The 16,776-nt window shown below is 49.1% G+C and overlaps 1 protein-coding gene across 28 annotated transcripts in view; it reads left to right on the top strand.

Annotated features, from left to right (window-relative positions):
* CAMK2G (calcium/calmodulin dependent protein kinase II gamma) overlaps nt 1–16,776 on the top strand; it is a 55,389-nt gene that overhangs the window by 14,570 nt on the left and 24,043 nt on the right. For 24 of the 28 annotated variants that reach the window (XR_012029535.1, XR_012029536.1, XM_072823655.1 and 21 more), the window contains exons 4-12: nt 5,849–5,903; nt 6,788–6,853; nt 9,259–9,331; nt 9,481–9,583; nt 10,012–10,095; nt 10,542–10,636; nt 11,232–11,354; nt 15,281–15,364; nt 15,608–15,650. Coding sequence is in view for 26 of the 28 variants with exons in the window: in XM_072823655.1 (XP_072679756.1) it covers nt 5,849–5,903; nt 6,788–6,853; nt 9,259–9,331; nt 9,481–9,583; nt 10,012–10,095; nt 10,542–10,636; nt 11,232–11,354; nt 15,281–15,364; nt 15,608–15,650 (726 nt within the window). In the remaining 2 variants the exon portion in view is untranslated. The remainder of the gene's footprint in view (nt 1–5,848; nt 5,904–6,787; nt 6,854–9,258; nt 9,332–9,480; nt 9,584–10,011; nt 10,096–10,541; nt 10,637–11,231; nt 11,355–15,280; nt 15,365–15,607; nt 15,651–16,776) is intronic. The other 4 variants (XM_072823654.1, XM_072823653.1, XM_072823649.1 and 1 more) reach the window with 1 other exon arrangement.

Genomic DNA, 16,776 nt, shown 5'->3' with positions numbered 1-16,776 from the left:
TCTAACCTGGAAGTTTCAGAACAGGAAGAAAAAGCATGTGGGTCACTAGAGTCCTCCAAAAGTGCAGAAGCATTTTGACATTCCAGTCCCAGGTCTCAGGGTCTGAGGACAGCAACTTCCTTCCTTTATGCTACTTGTGATCAACTCATAGAGCAGTGATGAATTGTCTCATGTAGAGAGGAGAATAAAAGGTGCGGTAAGCAATGCAGGGCACAGAACCATGTCTGCGTTATCTGCAGCCCAGACCTGATTGACCCTAGAAGGCTTAGGGTAAGATGAAGACAGTTGAGAAATGACCAGGAAGGACAAACATGGGATTCTAGCTGAAAACAGTTGTACCCTTCTTTTTATGCATTTCTAGAAATTAACTATATACTTTTGACCTTTTAGACCATACTTGGTTTGGTAGCTCTTTCCTTTTTATTTTATTTTTTAAGATATTATTTATTTATTCATGAGAGACACAGAGACATAGTCTGCAGAGGGAGAAGCAGGCTCCCTGCGGGGAGCCTGATACAGGACTCAATCCCAGGACCCCAGGATCATAACCTAAGCCGAAAGCAGACACTCAACCACTGAGCCACCCAGGAATCCCGCTCTTTCCTTTTTATCACCTACTCCCAGGGCTACCTGGGGACCTGGCAGTTGGGGAACCATCTACCCCAGCCATCTGCTCTGTTAGGAGGTCTGCAGGATCCAAGCCAAGCCAGGCCAGGCCAGGCCCACTTACTTCGTCAGCATCTGATTGCCTAGAATCGTGCTTCATTTCACAACTGCTCCCAGGTCCTGAGAGATGTTGGTCTGAGGCCTTATTCTGGGGTCAAGAGCAGCAAGAGAGAAGGGTGAGTCAGGACTGTGTCCTGGGAGAGCTGGCTGCCCAGGCTTTCTGGCTTCCGGTGGGAACTGGGGCTCCTGGAGATGCGGTGGGGCTGTGGATCCAGGAGGCGGAGGTTGCCATGGTTCCTGATCTGGCTTGTGGCAGAGAAGAGGCCGTTCTGTGCCCTAATTCACTATTCTTCCCCTCTCTCCACTGCCTCATCCTTCAGAGCTGTGGCCCTTTTGGCTCCAGCTTCTTTAACTCCATCCCGTAGGGATACAAGTGGACTAGCCCAAGAGTGGTGCAGAGTTGAGGAAGCTGAGAACAGAGATCACATGGCCACCCTTTGGTTGCTGTCAGACTTGGAGGCACTTGAACTCAAAAGGCTATTTGGTGCAAGGCACCAGGCCTCTCCAGTTTTTTTCCCTAATAGATATTCTATCCCAGGAGTTGAAAAGCATGTTGGAGAAGTGAATGCTGATGTAAATTGTGGGGCCTGGGGGTGACAACGATGTGTCAGTGTAGATTCGTTGATCCTAACAAATCCTAACAAATGTGCCCGTCTGGTGGGGGAGGCTGCTGGTAGCGAGGCTATGCATATGTGGGGCAGGTGGTATGTGGATGGTTTCTCTACTTCCTACTCAGTTTTGCTATGAACCCTAAACTGCTCAAAAAAAATAAAGTTTACTGATGGAAAAAAAAAAAAGCTTATTGGTTATGAGGCATACTGCAGAACCTAAAACTGTGGGAGAGTGGCCAGAGGTATGGAGTTGAGAGGAGGAGCCGGCAGTAGTACTGTCTACAGTCTGAATGGAGCACGTTCTACCTGTGATCTGCTTGCTCCCTGCTCTGAATTCCTCTAATGAATAGACTCTGTCTTCCTTCGTGCTGAGTTGTCTCAGCAGGTTCGATCACAGTCTAGCGTTATGTTATGGTTTAGAGCCGCACTACTGAAACTTTCATGTGCTCAGGAATCACCGAGAGATTGTGTTAAACTCAGGTTCTGATGCAATAGGCCTGGGGTGGGCCGGAGCCTGCTCGGGAGTGTGGGGGGATGCTCTGCGGGGGTTGCTCACACTGCTGGTCCGTGGGCCGTGTGTGGAGAAGCAAGCTTTGTGGCTTCGGTATCGTGTTGTCCAAGTTTGAACATGGGGTTTGCTGGTCTGTGACCTCCAGCAGATTATTTAGCCTCTTCGTGGAGTTGTGAGAGGGTTCATTCAGTGGGCAAAGGAGGCCTCAGAAATGAAGCAGTGAAAACAGGGACTCCAGCTCCTGGAAGTGACCCCCTAAATCCTCAGCCCCTGCTCAGTCCATAAGATATTTAAGCAGGACTTCCATTTGCCTCAGACCCAGGCCCCATTGAGCTCACAGTAAGTGGAGCAAAAACAGGGGCAAAGAAAAAAAAGAAAACCTTGAGTCATGTCCAAGCAGCTCCTAAATCTCTGCCGAGGGGAGTCCTGCCCACCTGCTCCTGGCGGAGGGCGGGGGAGGGAAGACTCAGGCCCCTAGGAAGCAGGGCCTCCTTCCCACTATGCTATTGCTGCAGACGCTTTTAACAGTGACACTTTTCCAGAGTGTTATGAGCCAAGATTTGCTAGTTAAAATGTGGCATATTGTTGGGTGGTTTCTAAAGAATCGGAAATAGCCACAGCATTTGGGTTATGGTGTTGTTAGTCCTTGAAGGTATGAAACGTCAAGTAAAGGTATTAAGGTGTTTGGGCTGTTTTTCTCTCCATAGTTTTTTTAAAACATTAATCCGTTTTATCGCTGACATGCAGTAAATGCTCTAGAATCCTTTTTCAGGTCTTCCTGTCTGTGGACTTGGTTTGGCCCTTGGCCTTCAAGCCCTCTAATCTGTGGAATGGGCTGGGTGTCAGATTATTTGTTTCCACGCATCCATAGCATCCTTTATGTCTACTCCGTAGCCCTTACCACAGTAGTGCCTAGTGATATGTTTGTGCAAGTGCTGGTTTAAAGCCTGTCTTCCCCATTGACCTAGAAGCTACACAGCAGCGGGGCGAGGTTTCTCTTCCTCACAGCTGTATCCGTGGCATCTGCAGCAATGCCTGCATCAGGGAAGGCACTTCATGGACACTGTTGAGCAGATCAGAATGGCCAGAGCAAGGGGGGACTGGTTGGAGTTCCTTTGCCCAAGGGGACAGAGAAAGTGACTCCCTCGAAGGCAATTCTATGATATCAAGGATGTCAGTTGATATCAGTTTGTTTTGGCTTCACGTCTTAGTTCTGCCACTTAGGATGTCCTTGGATGAGTTCCTTTTGGGGCCTCAGTCTTCTTCCTGTAGGTGAGGATAACAGAGGTAACGTGAGAGCTCAATTAAATAACGTATGTAAAGCACGCGGCACAATGTCCGGCACATAGAAACAGCTCAACTAAATGTTAGTTGTTATAAGTTGGGTCATGATTGTCAAGATGCTGCTAAGTAGGCACTTAGAGGGGTACAGTCAAGTTTTTCCTCTTGTTCTCAGTTCTCTTAATTTTCTTTACAAATTAAGAGATTTAATGGGGGCAGATTTGTGGGCAGATTTTGTTCACAAATCTGAACAAGATATGAGGCCTTTTGCACCTGTTCCTTCTTGTCTTGATGGTACCTTGCTCTGGGGCACACATCAAAGCCATTCTCTGGGCTGGGTGGCTTGGAAGGATTAATCTCCCATTGCCGCTCCTCTCTTCTGATTCCCCGGCACTGCTACCTGCCACCTGGGCTCTGTGTGTGGCCTTCCTGGAGAAAGGGAAGTGCCCTTGCCTGCCTGTCTCGGCATAGGCATGGGCACCTGTACTTTTTGCTGCATTATCAGCTCCACTGTGCTGGATGAGGGGGCAGGCCTGGGGGGCTCCAGGGGATGCTGGGAGAGGCAGGGCCAGGTGGCAGGACTCCCCCGGGAGTGGTTGTTAGCATCATACCTGCTGTACTGTTAGTTTACTGTCCTGCTACTGTTAGTCACCTCTCTAGCGAAGCTGGTCTTTAGCTTCTGGGACAGCTGATTTCCAGGGGATTATTTGTATTACACACTTTAATGCTTTTTAATAGCAAATTTTTAATTAAATGGAAAGTCCTTTTGGAAGCGAGGGAGCAGCAGCTACAGCAGGACTCTGGGTATAGCACCAACGGAGACCAGAGAAGCGCAAGTGAGGAGGGGGCTCACAGGGCTTTGGGGGAGGCCCACTTGAGCAGGATCGGTTAGGGTGGGAGGGAAGAATGCGTCTGGCTATAGCGCCTTCCTCCTATCATCCGGAGGCCCAGAGAAGTATGAGCTTGCTTGCCGAAGTACAGAGAGAGCAGGTGGAGGAGGAGGGATTTTAGAAGTACCCCCTGCCTTTGATCCCCTTGGTAATTCACAGTTTGGGGAGGAATTTGAGGTAACCAGATCAGAGTTGAGTAACTAGATCAGATCAAATAAAGCAGGCAACGTGAAGTGTAAACAGTCGGGTGGCCCTCGACCTAGCCCTGGCAGGCCCAAGTCCTCGCTTGTCAGCTGAGAACCATGGAGCGGGAGGGATAGCCACAGGCCTGTATTTTACATTCTGGCTGCTTTTACTGTGGTGGGAGAGGCTGTAGGGAAGCGCCTCGGCCCGGACGGAACAGTCTGATGCTGGAAATGGAGCCTGTCTTCCGGGGTTGTTGGCAGCTGGGGTCTGCCAAGAAGAGACACGGTGACTTCTGTGTATCCAAGAATGTCACTGGTCGGTTTGGTGTCAGGCCATTCCTAAAGTGCTCCGTGAGGAGCTCCTGAAACTGCCCAAGAGTGGTGTGAAGGTCAAACAGAGGTTCCCCTTCCCAAGAGTTCAGGTGAGGGAAGGGACAGCGGCGACAGTCCGCCAAAGCATCACCTCGTGTTTGCATTATAATGGTACTGAGGGGTTGGCATTTACGCCCGAGGTGGCTTTGTGGGCAGAAGCTTGAAGAGGAGACCTCGGAAGACATTAGGTTGGTTTTGGCCCAGGAGCTCTGGAGGAGGGGCTGCCCTCCTCTGCTCCGAGCTGTGGCCTCCCGGGCCCATCTGTGCTGCTGTTGTAGGTGCGTTCGTGGGTAGTCTCTCTCATGGTCTCCGTTGCTCTGGTGCCTGGCTATGTGGGCTACACCACATTTCTTATAGGAAGCAGGGGTGTAGACCAATCTTTGGAGTCAGAGAGAGCTGGGTTTACGTCTTGATTCGTTGCATCTTTGGCCTTTGCAAAGATACAGTGTCTCTGAGCCTCCAGTGTCCTCATCTGGAGAATGGGAGTAATCTTCCTCTCAGGATGGTCGTCCGGAAAAATAAACTCCTCAGAGGCAGCCACTGTGTCCTTCCTAAATCCCACCAGCTAGCAGGGAGTCTGACATGTGGGCACTCAGTACACCCTTGTAGAATAGGGAACGTGTGTAAGGAGCCTAACCCCAGGCCTGGCATGTGAGAAGCACTGAAGAAACAGTGATTGCTGTTATTGCCTGAGTCTGCACGTCGCCTCCCATGCTCACCATCCATCAGCCTCATTCCATGTGCCTTCCTGCTGGGCTCTACCTTCCTAGCTTCTTCCCCTCCCTCTAATTCCCCTTTGCCCAACTACTCCTGTGGAAGAGCTCCTGGGCTCTCCCGTCTTGTCATTGTCTGTCCCTCTGCGGTCAGCCTCCCTAGGTGCCCCTCGCTCTCGCTCTGAGTTACACCGTCACGCATCATATCCCAGGACCTCCCTCTCTGGGAATGGCCCCTCTGGGAAGGCTCTTGCTTTTCTCTGTCTTGTCTTACTTCTTAGCCACAAAGCGTCTATCTCTTGCCTATGTCTGAGGCAGTCTGCGGTGACAGCCAGAGCCCTGGACCTGGGGTCCGGTTGTTTCTCTGCTCTGTGGCTGTGTCACTTTGTCTTGGGGGGCTGGGGGTGACGGGCATGTTGCTGCTTCTCGCTGCCACTCCTTCAGAACACTGTCCAGTGAGGCTGACAGTCTGGGGCCGGGGTGGGGCTGCTGCAAAGGAGAGCAATAGGTTTCCAAGGTTTCTCTCTGTTAATCTCTGTCCCCATCTCCTCTCTTGCAGTGCGCCTCCATGACAGTATTTCTGAAGAAGGGTTTCACTACCTCGTGTTTGACCTGTAAGTGCCACTTTCTGAGGGTTTGGGGGCCTTTCCCTCCAGCTGGCTCACGACGAAGGCTTGGAAAAAGACCTAAACTGGGTCTTGAGCCTCTGCCGAGGGTCCTTCTCCTTTGCCCAAGGGAAAGGATTTGATTTTGACCTTCCTCTGCTAATGGACAGGTTGCTGAGGGGACCTCATTGCTCACTCACTGTCTCCCCCAGGGCTCCAGACCCCTGGATGGCATTACTCTCGTATTTCTGTTCAGCAGCACACCTTGTGCAGATGCTTTTTTCTTGTTTCTTGGTGTGTTGTCCTTAGCAGAGAAATAGAATGCAGCTCTTCGCATGACCTTAGAAATTCTGGGAAATTAAAGGTGGCTTTTACTAGTAGTCATCAACTGGACTCCAGTTGGTCTCTCCTCCACTTTGGTTGTTGTTTAATATCTCGAAAGTAGCTCTTCACCTCCTGGAAATGCCTCTCCAGGATTTTCAGGATTGGGTCTCTGTGTCCTTGATCTCATTATTCTTTAACTTTAGAAGTAGGTCTGTCCTTCTTGGGCAGCTGTGTATCTTAGTATTCATACTGGTCTCAAATAAAGCTATGACTTTCTGAGGAGGTTGATTATTTTCTCTTATATCCCTGTATATTCATCTTTGCCTGAGCATTAGCTAACTTGTAGGTTATAGAAACAGAAATGTGCAGGAGGAAGGAAGGGCCCATGTTACCCCAAGGAGAAGCTCCATGTCATTGAAGGATTGAACATGTTCTAGGCTCTTGGATGGAATGCATATAGAGTTGGGATTTCTTTAAAAGCTGTTCCATGGTGTGACCTGTTGCCTGTTGGATGCTAGAGTTGGCCAGCTGACCTGCCTCCTCTGACCCTCTCCGTCTGTTGGTTGCAGTGTTACTGGTGGGGAGCTGTTTGAAGACATCGTGGCCAGAGAGTACTACAGTGAAGCTGATGCCAGGTAAGGCAAGGGCCCTGGAGTTCAGTGTGAGTCTCGGCCCCTTCAGGGGGGCAGGCTTTGTGCCTGTTTCAGTAGTCTTTGGACATAGGTCAGAAGAGCTCCTATCTGAACAAAGATTCCATACAGCTGGACCTGGGCTGCATTTTATGGGCGACGTTAGAAGTTAGATCCGTTTTTTGCGGGGAAGCACTTGCAAGTCTACTTTACCCTTTCATCCCGAAAATACCTTTTCTTTGCACTACTGTGTACTTGCAGGCCTGCTCAAGGGCCCTCCCTACCTCTGCTTTTTTCTTTTGACAAATTGTACTGTATGCAAGGCACCCTGGGGATGACCAGAGATGGAGGAAATGTGGTCTGTGTTCTGAAGGAGTGTAAACATCTGGGCTAATCAACCAGGAACCTTCTCAAAAGAGATTCCAGCCTGGATCACTTAGTCTCTTGACCACCATGATGAGCTCTGACCTAGGGGTCCTCAGGCTGGAAGACAGTTCATTGGCTACATGCCTCAGGCTTCAGTCCCCCATAGAAGCCCTGGCAGTATTCCTCCCACACCACAGCTCTCGGGTGTTTCTGTGGCCCGCCTTTCCTGCCTCGGCTCCTCCCCCGGCCCTGAGTTTTCTCTGAGGGTGATGTCCATACAACCTGGTTTTGATCATCCTGCCTGCAGCTTATCTGGCATATGTGGCAGCTCTGGCTGCCTCTAGAGAGTGGGGGAGTGCAGCTTCCTCACAAATTTCTCAACCCTGAGAGGCCAGTGTTTGCTGATCAACTTCAGATGCTTCAGCCTCAGGAAAAATTCTCAAGTGGTGTGATGAATTCCAGTGCCAGCAGGGGAGGACCAGACTCTGGGGCAGGAGGAGGCGGTGATAGCTCTGGGAGCCTGGCGGGGAGGAGGGAGAGCTGGCTAGGGGGAGGGGTGGTGTGTGACTGTACCAGTGGGCTTGGCCTGGCTCTGCTGGGACACTTCGCACTTTTGCCATTTTTGGCCAGAAGGCTCTCCCTGCTAGCCTGGCTCTGTTCTAATTATACATTTCTGTGGAGACTTGCTTCTTCAGCCCAGTCTTAAAGTCTCTTTGGCCTACTCATGGGCTGTGTCCTGAAAGGAGGCCTGAGCCTCAGCCTCCTGGAGCCTGGTAAGACCCCTTGGCTCTTGTGGAAGCCCCGGAATTGGATTTTAGAGGAGGAATAAGAAGTCCAGGTCATGGGCCCAGCACCACTCTGCAAGCCTGCTTCACATACCTGGTAGGACCTGCCGGCTGGGGCCTCATTCTCAAGGCCAGTGATCCTCAACCTCAACACTCCTGACGTTTGGGGCCAGAGAGTTTTTTGTTGTGACGGCCCCTCCTGTGCACTGTAGAGTTTCAGAAGTATCCCTGGCCTCTACCCACTAGATGCTGGTAGCATCTCCACCTTAATTGTGACAACCAGCAATGTCTCCAGGTGTTACCAGATGTCCCCTGGGGGCAGAAATCATCCCCCTCAGCATTCACCATTGCTCTAGATTGCCAGTGCTCCCTGCCAAGAGCTTGACTGCAAATGTAGCAGAATGTTTTGGAAGGTGGGCAGCCTGATTAAGAAATAGGTGTGGGGGCACCTGGCTGGCTCAGCTGGTGGAACACTCAACTCTTGATCTTAAGGTCATGAGTTCAAGCCCCACGTTGGGTGTGGAGCCTATTTAGAAAAAAAAGAAAAGAAAGAAATAGCAGCTGAAGGTGACTCTGGGTTAGTTTTTCTTTTTTTCTCTGCAAAATCATCAGAAATGCTCCTGGGTTGCCCTGTTTGGAACCTTCTTAAGTACATTGTTTCTTAAAGATGTTTGTGTACTGGGGTTTTATCTCCCCTTCTAGAAGATAAACTTCAGGGTGGACACTGGGTCTTATTCATCTCTGTAGTCTATGTGAGACGAGGCACAGTGCCTATAGGTAGTCAGTAAATGTTTAAATAAATGAACGAGTGTACCCCCAGCAAAACGACTGAGGTACACTTGTACAATCCTTCCTAAGATGCTACCACAAGCCTCTTCTCCAAGAACAGACTTACTGTGGGGGTTGGGGGCAGGAAGGAAGGGATTGGATGGTCTACTTCTCAGGAGTGTCCCTGGTCTCTTGGAAATGGACTGGTTGTATTGGGCCTTTACCGTCTAAGGAGGCATAGTGGACTCTGTTCTGCTCTGTCCTCAGCCATTGTCTAGTGGGACACCCTCGACAAACCACTTGATGGGCTTGGCACTCAGTTTCTTCTTCTGTAAAATAGGTTGAATGCGATGACGTCCCGAGTGGGAGGTTTTAGCTGTTGTTCAGTGATCTCCTGTGAATCTGTAACCCAGCGTTACATGCTTGAATCTGTAGTGTGGTCCTGAGTGGATTAACCCCGCACTGACATTCCCTTGCCTTGTGCTTTTGCAGCCATTGTATACATCAGATTCTGGAGAGTGTTAATCACATCCACCAGCATGACATTGTCCACCGGGACCTGAAGGTACTACCCAGGCTCCCCCTTTGCCTCCCGCTCATGAAGCATAGGCGCCACCTGGTGCCAGGTGGTGGGACTGCGGGGACCCAAACGCGGCTTCCTCAGGGCGGAGGGGGCCGGTGGGTGCCTCACCAGGTCTTCTCTTCCTCATACAGCCTGAAAACCTGCTGCTGGCAAGTAAATGCAAGGGTGCCGCTGTCAAGCTGGCTGACTTCGGCCTAGCCATCGAAGTACAGGGAGAACAGCAGGCTTGGTTTGGTAAGAGTGACCCTGTCTTCCTGGAATGTGGCCCCCGCCCTTCCTCCTCTTCCTGATCTGCTTTCCTCTTTCAGAACTAGAAGCCAGAGCCTTCATGGTCCTGGGCTCCTCAGAGACCCGAGAAGGGGGAGGGTACGGAGCGTCCCCTGGCCCTAGGTGACTCAGTACAGTGAGTCTAGCTGTTGTCAGCACTGCATTCTTGCTGCCTCTGGGGAGGAATGGGAGTTCCTGGTAGGCACACGGACTTGCCCTCTGATTTTATCCTGGGCCATCCAAGAAACCCAGCTAGTCATCTCTTGCCACCCATGAGCTGAGGGCTTAGTAGCCAAAGCACCAAGAACGAGAAGAGACTTGGGGTAAATTGCTAATATGGTTTTAATGAGAGAGAAAGTGGGTTCAGTGTGCCTCCGCCCTCTCTTCTGCTACAGGTTTTGCTGGCACCCCGGGTTACTTGTCCCCTGAGGTCTTGAGGAAAGATCCCTATGGAAAACCTGTGGATATCTGGGCCTGCGGTAAGCCCATTCCACACACTCAGCTTTTTGGTGTTAAGGGCACTCTACTTCCAGCGATGGTGAGAAAGAGGCATTGCTATTGCGTGTGGGCCCCACAGGGGTCTGGTGTATGTGAAATCACAGTGTTTGCTCTAGTGCCCCTGGGATGACGGTGTTCATCGCACGCTCTTCCCCAAGTACTTCCTGGATTATAATGCATCCTTCCTAAAGAGGGATTTAGCCACGCCTTAGAGGATGGGTTATGCTTGCAGAAATCCCTAATGTGGCTTGGTGACATGGGGAATGAAGCATAGCAGGAGGGGCTGGTGGCACAGCAGCATCAGCTGGCATCCACTTCTACCTTTGGTATAACCTTGGCTTTCTGGGTGGCTGAGCCTTGTGTGGCTTTTCTTCGTTCCTCAGTGAAGTAGGTGACTGACCCCAATGACCTGTGTTCTGTCTCGTAGGGGTCATCCTATATATCCTCCTGGTGGGATACCCTCCCTTCTGGGATGAGGATCAGCACAAGTTGTATCAGCAAATCAAGGCTGGGGCCTATGATGTAAGGACTGGTTTGTTTTCGACTCTTGGGCTGTATCCACAAGAGGGGGCATGTTTAGTGTGTCATGGGACACAGGGAGTGTCAGGGGACTTTGAGGACCCAAGGATGGGCACACAGGTCTCAATTCTCGGCACAGCCTATCTCAGGAACTACTTCTTTGCACAGCCTTTCTTGGTAGCTATAAAATCCAGGAGCCCCTTGAAGCTCTTTGATCCATTATTTGCAGAGAATGGCCTGAGAGGTGTGTGCTGCATACTATAGGGACAAGAAGTGTCTGGGCTCCCTCCACTGTCTGGGGCCTTGGGCATGTTGTTGAGCCACTGTCTTTTTTTTAGTAAGGAGATGGGGTTGAATCAGAATGTGTTGGAGTCCCCTTTGTGCTCTGACCTGATATTCTGGCATTCTAACTGTGATTCTATCTTCCTCTCGTAGTCTTTAATTTGACACAGGTGCTGGGATGCCCCAGGGCTTCTCCAACTCTCTCCCAGGCAGGTTTAGATAGTACAGATTATCCCTATAAGTATCCCTTATAGGAGTTGGGACAAAGACAGAGGCTCACAGATTTCATGTGCCTCCTCTCCCTCTTCCTGCTTAGTTTCCATCACCAGAGTGGGACACAGTAACTCCAGAAGCCAAGAACTTGATCAACCAGATGCTGACCATAAACCCTGCAAAGCGCATCACAGCTGACCAGGCTCTCAAGCATCCGTGGGTCTGTGTAAGTGTCTTCACCTGGGATGGAGGAGCTTGGGGATGTCAGCCCTCAATGAGCCCTCCGTACTGTCCTCACATTCTTGTTTATGAGCAGAGAATAATCAGTCCTCCTGGGCTCTGAGAAAGGACCCAGCAGAGAGGGGGGGGACTGAATAGGGACCGGAGGGATTCAAGGAAGCAGGTGGCTTAACTGGCTTCAACCTGTTTCTTCCCCATTTGTCAGGTGTGACTTAGCTCTGATCTGGAGTGAGGGCTTAGGTTGACCCTTACATTCTAGGTCGTTGATGCTGGAAAGCAGCTGGCAAAACCCAAAGTGAATTGCCAAGCTTAGGGTTCATAATCAGATCTCAGCTGTCACGCAACTGTAATGTAAATGTGTCCAAGATCCAACAAATAAACAAAAGGGGTCTCTGGGCAGTTAAAAAGAACATTTTGAAGTTCAGTCACAAAACTCAACCTAGGAGAAACCTCCCTAGGCTGTCAATAGGGATCTATAGGGATGTTTTCTTTCTTTTCTTTTCTTTTCTTTTCTTTTCTTTTCTTTTCTTTTCTTTTCTTTTCTTTTCTTTTCTTTTGCCTTTTCTTTTTTCTTTTCTTTTCTTTTCTTTTTTTTTCTTTCCTTTCCTTTCCTTTCCTTTTCTTTTCTTTTCTTTTCTTTTCTTTTCTTTTCTTTTCTTTTCTTTTCTTTTCTTTTCTTTTCTTTTCTGATTTTATCTTTTTATTCGTGAGAGATACAGAGAGAGGCAGAGGGAGAAGCAAGCTCACTGCAGGGACCCTGATGTGGGACTCGCTCCCAGGATCCCGGGATCACACCCTGAGCTGAAGGCAGGCGCTCAACCACTGAGCCACCCAGGCATCCCGACATACTGTTTTCATAAACACTTATATAAAGTTCTATAAAGTGAAATATCTGTTTTCAAACTAAGAAGAGGGTCTGCTACAATTACATGTCTTGACAGCCATGATGCATTTATGTATTTGCCCTTTTTCATGTTACTTGATGCCTCTCCTGTGCCAGTCACTGTGTGGGCTCTGGAGATACAAAGATGAGTGGGATGTGGTCCTTTCCCCAAGATCTTAAAAATTATCTGAGGAGCTAGGCACTCACATAGGTAACGATTCTGCAATGTGACAAATACATAAAAGGATCTAATGAGTGCCCGGAACTCTTGTCTGGTGAGCAGTGAGATTACTGAAGGCTGCATGGAGGAGGTGACTCCTTCCTGGCTTTTAGCAGCTGGCTGGGAGTTCCTCAGGATGATAACCTGCAGATAGAGGTTAACGTGAGCCAGGGTGAAAAGCCATGGGAAATTGTGGCAAGTTTAAGGAATGTTAAGTAGTTTGGTTGTAAATGAAGATACGCCTACAAAAATGCAAGAGAACTGAAGCCAAAAAGATTCCATGACATACAAGTTTCTGTCTAATGAGTTTGGATTTTATTCTGAAAGCAAAGGGAACCATTTAAGAGGTTTAAAGAGGAAATGAAGGGGCGCCTGGCTGACTCGGGCAATGGAGCATGTGACTCTTGATCTCAGGGTTGTAAGTTCAAACCCCACGTTGGGTGTAGAGATGGCTTAGAAAAAAGAAAAATCTTAAAAACAAAAATTAAAAACAAAATAAAGAGGGAATGAAATATGCAGTTAAGAAGGGCCACTGTGGAAGCTGTGTACAAAATGGAACTAAGAAAAGGAGGCCAGGGCACAGAGTTCAGGAAGCTGTCGTAATTGTCTGAGCAAGACCGGATGAGGTCCCAGCTGACGGTAGTGATAGGAGCCTGTCTAGTGTGGCAAGGAGTAGACAAATTTGAGAGACATTTGGTAGATAGACTCAAAAGGATTTAGTGACCAGTTGGATTTAGAGAGTGAAGGAGAGAGAGGGAGACCCCTGGGGACTGCCAGATTTTGAGTTGGTAACAAAGCACAGGGTCATGCCATTCACTGACCTGGAGGAAGAGCCATTTTGTAAGAAAGGATGATGATCTGAGTTTCACACAATTGAGTGTGGTGTCTGAGGACCTCTAGCTGGAGACATCGGACAGGTTCCAGAGATGAGAAAGGAAGTTAAAATTGGAAATGCAGGTTGCAGTCATTTCGTTTCTGCGTGGGTGGTGTTGAAATAAATGGGATTGTTTTTATGCTGATCGAATTCCCAGTATGGACTTGTATTTGCTTCAGTAAGAGAAGAGATGGCCACTGAACACCAGCACATAAAGGCAGGCACAGTTAGAGGCACCAGCAAAGGGGGCTGGGAATGAGACCTTCTGTGGCAGGAGGAGGTTCAGGGGCAGGAAATCCTAAAGAAACAGGAGGTCTCAGTAAGGGAATGTCCGTAATCAGATGCCACAGAGAGTTCATGATAACGATGAGAAAGAATCCATGGACCCTGAGCAATTAAAAGCCATTGCTTCCTTATTTCACTGGCAGAAGCCGTGGAGTGAGAGACCAAAACCTTGCTTCATTGAGGTGGAGGGGGAATGAGGAGAAGAGAGAAAGAAATGGTACTATATGGAGAAGATGATGAGTCAGAGGAGTTTTTAGACTTTTGTTTAAGTAGAGGCTTGACTTATAATGTATAGACTGCAGACAAGAATATAGTCCAGAATAAGGGGTTTAAAATATTAGCTAATTGAGGAAGCAAAGGTTGGGGTAGTAAAAAGAGGTCGAAAGCAAATGAAAATCATTTTGTGGTTGGAGATCTGAGGTTGAAGGAGTTGTTGTGTGATGATCTCAGATTTCTCTTTGGGGAGAACTTTACAGTTTGGAGGAAGAAGTAAAATTATACAACTCAGAAAGGGTAGAGAAGGTAGGGAGACTTGCTTTCAAGGGAACCAGGAAAAGGAGTGGGTCAGGGACAAGGGGCAGGATGGTGGGGCAGCCCTATTAGGGTTATTGGCACCAGGCTACGTGATGGAAGATTTATTTTTCTAGCTAAGACAGCAACAGCAAAGGGAGAGGGTGAGCAACTTAAAACAGGTACACAAGGGCAGCCCGGGTGGCTCAGCAGTGTAGCACCGCCTTCAGCCCAGGACCTGATCCTGGAGTCCCAGGATCGAGTCCCACGTCAGGCTCCCTGCATGGAGCCTGCTTCTCCCTCTGACTGTGTCTCTGCCTGCCATTCTCTCTCTCTCTCTCTCTCTCTCTCTCTCTCTCTCTCTCTCTCATAAATAAAATCTAAAAACAAAACAAAACAGGTACTTAAAAACTAGGGATATAATTTGTTCTGGGAGTCATTTTCATAGCCCCCTCCATCATTCTATGTAACTTGTTAGCCCCTGAGGACGTCACTGTATTATGATACTACATAATAATTGACCCTAAATTATCAAGGAAATCATTGTAAATCATTTCCAGTGGACCCTTTAAGGAGGAAGGAAGTCAGCAGTGATACATTGAGGAAAAGTCACCATCCAAAATGACGAGAAGAATGAATGCTTCAAGGTGAAGACCCTTAGCTTCTCAGATCACAGCTTCCTTCGGGTCCTTGTGAGGGGGCTATTGAGAGGGGCTCTTGGAAGGAGTGAACGTTCTCTGTAGAGAGCAGGAACCCTGCCTCTTCTCTCACTGCTGAGGAATGCAGTAGGTGCTCAGTGTACAGTTGCTGAAGGAGTGACTGCGTGAGGATCACAACACACAGGATACTCTCTTTCATTCTGTAGCTTGCATTTCCCAAGGAAGGGGAGAGTGCTGTCTCACCCACCCTTCTCATCTAGCATCAATTACCAGTGGTGGTTTTGCGTTCAGATTATTGTCCTTACACAACCTTGAGTTTGGGGTAGTGCTTTTATTCTAAAAGCATCTTCCCATCTATGACTTCATTTTACCCTCAGATCTACTGTGGGGTGGCTGAGCTCACAGCCCTCGATGATGGGACTAGGGTGAGGGGCAGAGGACCTGGCTGGAAGGCTCACAGGCCTGTCTCTTTGCCTTTTAGCAACGATCCACGGTGGCATCCATGATGCATCGTCAAGAGACTGTGGAGTGCTTACGCAAGTTCAATGCTCGGAGAAAACTGAAGGTGAGTCGCGCCTTTCCAGGCTGCCAGCATCCTGAAATCACAGCTTTTGACAGGACACCCCTGGCTCCATCATAAGAGGTAGCTCCCTTTGTGGCTGGAGCTGAGCTATGAAGGTTATACATGTTGGAGGAGCCCCAAAGACCCAAGGTCTTGAAGCTCTGGCCAGCAGCTGCCCTCTGCCTAAGATGAGGCTATGCTTTTCTAGAGTCCAGTTGAATTCACAGGCCTCTCTTCTTTCCCCAGGGTGCCATCCTCACGACCATGCTTGTCTCCAGAAACTTTTCAGGTATGTTTCCCCAGCTGTGCACTTTAATTCTCCTGAGGTGAGTGGGTCAGAATGAGGGGTTGCCATGCCAGTGCTGGGTGTCTCAGGCAACACTTTGACCAAGATGGCGAAGACCCTGTTTTGAGGGGCTGCTGCTGCTGGGTCCTATAACATGGGATTCTGGGGGACTTCTCTTTGGGTTCATATTTATGAATTCTTTTCTCTAGATCCTCCCAAGGAGTAACTTGCCCAGCCTCCCATTTCCTTGTCCCTGGGGATTCTTATTGAATTCTCTAAAGACTCTCAGCACTTTAAGATTTTAGCCCGTCGCTAGGGTATTGGACAATGTGCTGGGCAAAAGAAAGAGATGAGGTGTAGTGAATCTTCTCAGCCACCACCGTTAATTTGCCTACTGGGACGATCTCTACTTCATTGTGTCTAAGTAGAGATGACTAATAGAAATTTTTCCAGATGCTTAAACATTTTAGAGACTGTGCTTAAAATCTGCTTTGTAATACTACTAGCTGTAAAAGTGAAGAAATAGAGACCAGCAGGATGGAGGGAAAGCAAATTGCTTAAATTTGAGGGAGAAGTTGGGATAGTTGGGACCAGTAATTTGTAAATCACTTGATGTTTCTTTTTAAGATGCAAGACACTCCACCCCACCCCACCCTACCCCAACCTCCATCTTGTTCGCCCTTAGTGGGGAAGCACAGGGGCTTGCTGTGAGGAAATGGTTAATGTCAGAACTTAACTGAAGACAGAAGATCTCTTCCCACCTTACCCCTTCCTTGACCCTGCCCAGCCTCCCCAGCACCACTGTTTGAAGACTCCCTCCTCTCGTTCTCATAGCGAGATTCTTTCCCTTGCTTTCCTTCTATACTGACGTGGAAACAGAGTTGTATGGCAGCTGCTCTGGGCTAAGGTTGCTCCCTTGAGCTTGAGGGGCTTGTCTATGCTCGTTTGGGGTAACATAAGGGCCCTGGGTCTGAGGATGCTGCAGCTGAGAAGTCCTAGGGCCTCATGAGCTCTAACCCAAGTGGGAGCCACTGGGCTCTAGAGGGGCAGGACTGGAGAGTGAGCCAGGGGAGTGTCCCACCTCAGGCCTGTCCCCTGTGCTTCTAGTTTGAGGCTCATTCTTATGTGG

The sequence above is a fragment of the Canis lupus genome, chromosome 4, assembly GCF_048164855.1.
Source record: "Canis lupus baileyi chromosome 4, mCanLup2.hap1, whole genome shotgun sequence".
NCBI lineage: Eukaryota > Metazoa > Chordata > Mammalia > Carnivora > Canidae > Canis > Canis lupus.
This window is presented reverse-complemented; position numbering and strand designations above follow the sequence as displayed.